The sequence below is a fragment of the Zingiber officinale genome, chromosome 4A (assembly GCF_018446385.1).
Source record: "Zingiber officinale cultivar Zhangliang chromosome 4A, Zo_v1.1, whole genome shotgun sequence".
NCBI lineage: Eukaryota > Viridiplantae > Streptophyta > Magnoliopsida > Zingiberales > Zingiberaceae > Zingiber > Zingiber officinale.
Window position 1 is genome coordinate 10,596,909 of NC_055992.1, and position 8,428 is coordinate 10,605,336.

At 38.8% G+C, this 8,428-nt stretch overlaps 2 protein-coding genes across 2 annotated transcripts; both read left to right on the forward strand.

Moving 5' to 3' along the window:
* The first annotated feature begins 3,358 nt into the window (after positions 1-3,358).
* LOC121969534 (ACT domain-containing protein ACR6-like) lies at positions 3,359-5,571 on the forward strand. The gene is made up of 7 exons (XM_042519677.1): positions 3,359-3,625; positions 3,794-3,839; positions 3,923-4,037; positions 4,125-4,192; positions 4,290-4,883; positions 4,982-5,086; positions 5,194-5,571. The coding sequence occupies exons 1-7, from the start codon at positions 3,546-3,548 to the stop codon at positions 5,527-5,529; spliced, it is 1,344 nt and encodes a 447-aa protein (XP_042375611.1). The 5' UTR covers positions 3,359-3,545; the 3' UTR covers positions 5,530-5,571.
* Positions 5,572-6,179: 608 nt separating this feature from the next.
* Positions 6,180-6,981, forward strand: LOC121972234 (transcription factor bHLH52-like). Its single transcript, XM_042523928.1, has 2 exons — positions 6,180-6,671; positions 6,781-6,981. Exons 1-2 carry the CDS (start codon positions 6,180-6,182, stop codon positions 6,979-6,981), a joined length of 693 nt encoding a protein of 230 aa, XP_042379862.1.
* The last annotated feature ends 1,447 nt before the right edge of the window (positions 6,982-8,428 follow it).

Genomic DNA, 8,428 nt, shown 5'->3' on the forward strand with positions numbered 1-8,428 from the left:
ACATCTTTGGGTATATTAACTTAAACCTAATTATCACAGACTCGCACCTCCTAGGAGATGATTGCTAAGATATCAAAGTATAAGGTTTCATAACTAAGATGACTTGAATACCTCAAGTCTAAGAAAACTTGTAATCAAGCTGCAATGAGATCTCCATCGACATATAGAGAACTATATGAAGTCTCATAGTAGGTCACATCCAATGAACTAGTTACCCTTAACCAACATCTATATGTTAAATATCAACATCCTAATGTTTTCAGTTGGTAATGATCGACTGCTTAGATAAACCAAGGAGCATATCATATGTTAGTCTGACATAATTGATAATTTCCAATCTTATCAATTGATCGATTTGGGAATATTTCAATTCGTACATAATTACACATTGAGAGATACCCACTAATTGTGATTCAATCACAATTTCTCTCATACTATACATTGTATTATAAACTTCATTAATTAAGTTTAACATCAATAACATATACATATAAAATGTATATTCAAATAAGGAATTTTATTTATCTAATAAATAATACAATATTTAAGGCGGTTGCCTTGAGACACATCTCTAATATAATAGCTACTACAACCCTATCCTCTTCAGAAGCTGAATATGTAGCAGTAACTTCAGCGACATGTCAAGCAATTTGAGTTAGAAGAGTACTTGAAGATCTTCACCAACAATAAAAAGATGCAACTATTATTTTTTTGATAACATGGTGACGATTACAATGATAAAAAATCTAACTTTCCATGCGAGGACAAAACATATTGATATTCGTATGCATTTCATTCGAGACTTAGTTGTAAATAATGAAATTATATTGGAGCATTGCTATACGCATGAACAAGTAGTGGATATCTTGATGAAGTCACTTCCAAGAGATAAGTTTATTTATTTTAGATCATGTTTTCGTGTTTGTAATTTTGAATCAAGGGAGAGTGTTGATAAAATAATTCAAAATTAATAATTGAGTTAGTAGGTTGATGAGGTGACAATTAGTGGTAGTAGTGGTATTTAGTAGTTAAAGGAAAAATGTTTGCGTTTAATATATTTACACAAGTTGCGTTAGTGGGGTAGAATTATAGAGTTAGTTTTTCTGCAAAATGTCATACGCTGATATGGGCGCCTCATATAGCTAGTCTCATAACTATCTACAGAAAGGTAAATCAAGAAACCTAGCAAGACACTACGTCGGAGGTTATTTTTCATCGGCTTCGTCAAGAATCAACTCTTGTCCATTTCTGTAAATCTATCACATAGTGTCCAGCTCAACTATGTCCTAGGATAGAATTATGGAATTAGTAGTTTTGTCATGAGTTATATAAGTAACTTATAAATAGACTATATATATTATAAGAATGAGGAATTCAAATTGAAAAATTATTATGTTCTACTTGTCGGTTTTTATTGTTTAAGAAATTCCATATAGAAGTAGTAACAATGATGATTATAATTATGATTATGATGAGGTTGCACTATGCCGTTGGTTGTTGGGATAAGATGCTATAACTCGTTTTGGCTAAGATACCAACATAAACACTAACTAAGATACCCCAGAATAAAGGATCGGATTCTTTAGTTTGCAACTGAATTTTATAATATTTCTTTTTCATGGATTATATAGCTATGTTGCTTAATACTGTTTTTGTTTTTTTAAACAAAAAATAGTCAAAATGACTTCCCTTTTTTTTCTTTGATAGCTTCGAATCATGGATACAGTAAAGGACGATCATAATTGTATGTGGATCTATCCACATGAAATCATAAAAAAAAATAACTTACATGATTTCTTTTCCCAATTTATTGAAACTGAAGGACTCATAAAATAGCATCTATTATAATTAATTATGGTGTTAAATAATATATCATGTTGCCCCTAGATAAAAATGATGCAAGGCTAGCTATCGTCACTTCCAACGGTGGGGGCTCAATTAATTAAACTCTAGCTCACGATGAAAAGAAAAATAGATCATTTAAGATTCAAGAATATTTCATCTTAGCAATAGATTTTCCTTTTCCACTCCACTAACTATATCAATTAATATCATATTGTCACATCTTTTTCTTGCTGTGCACTAAAATTTTAATATATAGTTCAAATCTAGAGATAATGAATTGTTATCATATATGGAATTTTAGGTACGGTATTCATAAGTGAAATTATTTTTCTAAATAATTATTTTAATGATTCTTTTGACGTGCAATTGAATCTCACCTATATTGTTGGAAGGGAATAATCATAAGTGGGCGAGTGGAAAAGAAACAGGAAACACCTTGTTATTATTAGAATCTAATGCTCCCAACTCGAGTCAACCATAAATAGTATGATTCTCGCGTAGATTGGCTTCAAGTATATTTGGATGCAAATCAAGAGAATCCATCAAGCCACATCATCAAGTTTTAGATATTTGGAATATATTCTCTAGCATTTGTTGCTTCATGGGTTATCGTATCTCGATGGCATTGGAGAATCATTATTAGAGGAATAAAGTAGAAGAATGCCTACATGCTTTAAAGAAGGCCCACATTGTGAATCATCACATAAATTTAATTTGCCTATGTATGACTACGTAATGTTGGGATAACGATTATGAGAGAGATTTTTTTTAAAAAAAATATAATGTAATAGAATTTAGATATATAAATAAGTAAAATGTATTTATTATTATTAAGTCAATTAACTCTTAACAATTATAACAATGAGAATAAATAAAGGAATGAAAAAGGTACAAATGAGTAGATTTGTGTGATTCATATTCCTCAAGCAACCAACCAAGTGAAGACATTTTGCGTGGATTCTTTGTGTTTGAATCCAACCTCATCAAGATTCCTCCCTAAACGAAGGTTCTTTGTCCTGCTTTATTTCTACTTAAATGATGATAAATAAAAAACTCCGTTTAATTCCAAGAAAATGGAACCACAATAAACAGTGAGATTTTGATTTGACTTCAATTTAATTTAGCAACTAATTCGATTTCGACCCGTTCCATTTATCCACGTGATTCACTCCCACAATTCCAACATCATATTCAAAATAGCCAGCTAAATCGGGAAAGAAATGGCCCTGGCAGCACGACACGTCACCCTCTAACGTCGATTCCGGCACCTAAAAAAGGCAACTAATCGGGCGAGTCAACCGAGTCAGGGGCCGACGGAGAAGGCCACGGAGGAACGAGTTAAACGAGTCTGGAACTCGCTCCTGCATTTTACTCATGCGGGCAGCGACGAGATTCTCGGCAAGATATGTCGCCCAATGGCAAGCTTCCACGGACATTCCACGAGTAGATCCGGTTGCTGGCAAACGGGCAGTGACCGCCGCAATGTGCTATAAAAGAGCGGTTTTAAACGGCTTAAGCTTCCATGCTCTCCGCCTCTTCCTTCTCCTACAGAAAAAAGAGACGTCCATCTTTGCCTTCTTTCGATTCATTCAATCTCTCGTCATCTCTTCGGATCGGTGAGTCCATCGATCGGTCCATCTCGTCGTTGGTGTTGTTTGCTTTCGATTTTTAGGGTTCAAAGTCTGAGGCCTCTGCTCTTGATGGGGAGCGAGAGGTATCAAGAAGGGCAGGTGGATGATGATGAATACGCGAAGCTCATCAGGAAGATGAATTCTCCAAGGTAAAATCTCAAGGTTTCTAATTTTTTGTCTTCCATTTACTCTGTTACACTCTCAAAGATAGGATACCTTGCCCTGTTTTTATTTTACACTGATCTTCCCCTGTCTTTTAATATTAATGTTTTTGTTTAATGAAGTTTTGATCCCGTCCAATCCAAATAACCTTGCAGGGTTGGAATAGACAACGATGCTTGTGATCACGCTACAATTGTCCAAGTAAAGGATTAAATTTCTTCTACCTTTTATTTTAATTTTTTCTGGAAGCCTTCACGTACAAGATTGTTTAATTTATTCCCTAGGTCGATTGTGTGTGTAAACATGGGATCCTTCTTGAGCTTGTTCAAGTCCTTACTGATCTAAACCTTGTCATCAAGAAGGCCTACATAACTTCTGATGCAAGTTGGTTCATGTTTGGTAATTAGCTCTATCACTGATTCTTCTTAATTATTACCTCGACCCTTATTTCACGTATCCATTTTACTTATTCATCTCAAATTTCAGTCTTCAATGTCACTGATGGAGCGGGAAACAAGCTTCAGGACCATAAGATCCTCAATTATTTGAAAACAGTAAGGATACTCTTATGTTCTTAATTAGTGAACTTTCTAAGAGCAATACAATTGTTGGTTCTTCTGATTTCGATCTGAAACTATGATTCGAATGCAGGCACTCGAGTCGAGTGCTTGTTCCATCACTTCGCTCCCTAGTTCAGTTGACATCCTTCCCTCAAAGGATTTCACTTTGATCGAGCTAACAGGGAATGACAGACCAGGTCTTCTGTCGGAGGTCTGCGCCGTCCTCAAAGACCTGCACTGCAATGTAGTGAAAGCTGAGGTATGGACCCATAACACCCGAGCTGCCGCCGTAATCCAAGTCGCCGATGAGTCCACCCTTCAGGCCATCGAGGATCGAAACCGATTGTCGAGAATCAAAGACCTCTTGTACAACGTCCTCAAGGGTGACAGCCACACTAGTAGAGCCAAGATGGTGGTCTCCGAGGGTCTTGCCCACACCGAGAGGAGGCTGCACCGGTTGATGTTCGACGACCGCGATTACGAGCAAACTGGAGTGGCAAAAGGACCTAAGAAATCAAGGTCACAAGTCACCGTTACCAATTGCGTGGACAGGCACTACACGGTAGTCATGTTGAGGTCCAAGGATCGACCAAAGCTTCTATTTGATACTCTTTGTACGCTCTCTGATATGCACTATTTGGTGTTTCATGCCTCCATTGATGCAACAAGGAGCGAAGCCTATCAGGTAGAGACATATCATCAGTAAACATTTGATTCAAACTATGCAATAAATATTTAAATCTGAACTTATTTCCTTCTACTAAGATCTACCGTTTGCACCAGGAATTCTATTTGCGGCACAGCGATGGCCACTCGGTGAGTTCAGAAACCGAACAGCATCAAATCATACGGTGTCTTGAGGCAGCTATCGAGAGACGAGTATCTGAGGTATTGGAAACTAAGTGCACTATCTATCTGTCTATCTATCTCACAAGTGATCATGATTAGCTTCTCTGAACTTGGTTGAACTTGAATCTCGTACGTCTTGAATTAAGGGACTAGAACTGGAGCTGCACGCTGACGACAGGATCGGGCTTTTATCGGATATCACTCGGGTGTTTCGCGAGTATGGCCTGTGCATCCGAAGAGCAGCGATAGCAACGGATGGCGGCAAGGCGTTCGACACTTTCTATGTTTCGGAGACGGCAAGCAATCGTGTTGATGCCAAGACCATAGATTGCATAAGGAGACAGATAGGGCAGACAATTCTGAGAGTGAAGCAAACCCCTAGTTTATCTCCGAAACCTAGTGGAGAAGCAGAGGCCAGTGCCACCAGTCTTCTTCTTAGGGTTTTCTTCAAGGTGTGTTCATTTCACAATGTCAGAGTTTGATCATTGGATTGGTTCAAATGCAGGATGGTCGGCTTTGTTGTACATTCTTCCTCTATGGAATGCCTTCAATGTTGTACAGATATACAATGATCTTTTTAGCTCACTGCTATGGGATTAGACATAGATACAACAAAATACTATATAATCTACATAAGTAACTAAGTAAATGTCAAACCTGTAAGCAATGGAGAAGAGGACTTGCTCACTGCTCTCACTCTGTCACGGTCGATGGCGGCGCAAGATTCGGGCAGTGAACCGCAGCCACACTCGAACCGATTCGGCTAGCGAACCGGATTAGGACAAGAACCGTGCCATTACCCGGCTTGCGAATCGTTGACCGAGTTTTCCGGGAACGTGGGTCCGTGATCCGTGCTCAAGGGAAGGAAAATAGGAAGAGAACATATTTCACTCCCCTCCCAGTTCTTTCATTTATTACAGTACCAAATATTTTGAAAAGTACAATTTAACCCTCTAGCTTCCATAAAATCATTTCACCTGTCCTCCTCTCTCGTTTGTCGACGCCATTCAATCAGATCAAGTTTGCAAGAGGGATAATAAATAATTATAAGCAAAGAAGGAGTTAAATTGAGTATTTTTGTCGTATGCGATATATATATTACTCTGTTTTCTTGGTTCGTGTGATGCAAATCATGGAGACTGCGGATCAGTATTTCGACCTCGACGCCGTCAACAGCCACTCCGAATTGGACGCGACCATCCGCGCTTTCTTCTCCGACGGCGACGAAAATCGCCTTCCCGGACTCGTCGATCCTGTGGCGGACAGAATCGAGCCCGCTCTTCCCACCACCGACGGCGCCGCCGAGTTCTATCTCGGCCCTGGACGGTTCCCCGACTCCTGCTTCCTTCCGGTACCTCCTGCACTGGAGGTGTTTCCAGATCTCATGGATCCGCCACTTCCGCCTCCTCTACCGGAGTCTTCCTACAGGGAAAGGAAGGCAGGGAATGGCTTGTCGCCGCAGAGCATAGCGGCGCGAGTGCGGCGTAAGCGGATCAGCGAGAAGACGCGGGGGCTGGGGAAACTGGTCCCCGGCGGGAGCAGGATGAGCACGGCGGAGATGTTTCAGGCGGCGTACGAGTACATCAAGTTCCTGCAGGCGCAGGTCGGACTGCTGGGGCTCATGGTTCGTACGTATTCTTTTTTGTTTTTCTTCCTAAAATCTAATGAATTTTAGTGATAAATTATCTATCTAATCAGATTGTGAAAATAAAATAGAGAATAAAATGATGTAGGAATGGAATGCTCCCAGTAAGGTGGAGCAAAAGGTTCAGGTTCTCATCGGATCAACGCCGGTGCAAGAGAAGCTGACGGGGGAGGGACGGTGCGTGGTGTCGAAGGAGGTGGTGGAAGCCATGATGGAGGATGAAGACATTAAATCGAATCCGTTGATCGCAAGAGAGCTCGACCGTTTCGTTTCATCGATCTTTCGGTAGAATGGAGATAATTGCATGCATGTAAATTTGTTGTTATTTTCTTCCAAATTGTTATTGAATTGCGAAAAATGTTCTATTTTAATTTATTCTCCACGATTGAATAATTTCTCGTTCGTAAGTTACATTCATCTACTAAATTAGGTTTTTTAAAAGGAAAAATACCTTTCCCTTTAACCCCTTCTACTACTAAAGTAAAAAAAAAAATTATAAAAAATAATTACGTCCTTATATTTTTGTTTTTTTAATATTAACAGGAAAAAATATAATAAATTGATATAGAAAATAATTACATATATTTTCGGAGTATGGTACCCTTTGTCACTCATGTATGGTGTTCTTTGTCACTCACTCAAATTTGTGATTGATGTCAATTGAGGGTTGATATTGTATTTAAAAATTATACAGTCATTTTAAGGGAAAATTTGCATGCAGCTCCCATCGATGAAAATCTTTGTTTTTACTCCCCAGTCAAACATATTTACCTAATTGCCCATGATATTTTTAGGTACAAAAAGTTCAAAAATCAATATAAATCCTCTTAAATTCAGTATATTAAATTAGAATCTAGCATATTTTCTATCAAATTGAGTACGCTTCTATTTCACCTCAAAATATACTCAATTTTAATTTAATGTGCTGAATTTAATATGAATTATACTCATTTTTAGACTATTGTACCGAAAAATATGAGGGTTAATTTTAATAGAAAATATATTAGATCCTAGTATAGAATACTAGATTATAGTGTAAAGTGCTGAATTTAACAAGAATTATACTTATTTTTAGACTTTTTATACCTAAAAAATAAGAGGGACAATTTTGATAGAAAATATACTCGATTTTTAATATAAAGTACTGACTTTAAGAAGAATTATACTCGTTTTTGGACTTTTTGTACCTAAAAAATCTGAGGGACAATTTAGGTATCAATATTTACATGAGAGAGTTGAAACAAGTAATACTTTGTGATCATGTCCGAACGCTGAATCGATGGACGCTGGGCACGTAGCGCTCTTCCAACTGATGATGTGGATCTCTGACCGGCCGTATGGATCTCCGGCGAACCTGCAAAGAAGTCGGGTCGGGAAGGGGTTCCCGGCGACGACCCTCCGATGCTCAAGTCTGGCAAGAGGACAATGAAGTGGCTCCAAAGATGCGAGAATGCGTGATTGCGTACCTCTGGCGAAGTCTGAGGGCTCTTATATAGAGCTGTGGGAAGGCTTGTGCACAGCTACCGAGGCGTACACGTGTCCTGTACCATACCTTAGTATGGGCTTGCCAGAGGAGCATGCCTGACACCATACTATTACAGTCTGAGCACCTCTCTGATGGGACAGCAGAACCTTCCGCCGTAAGATTCTGCGTATGGCTTGGTCGTCGAACATGCCTGTTGTCAGAAGATGTCTCCCAATGTCCCCTTGTCCTTGTATCCTTTTTCCCCGGGCCG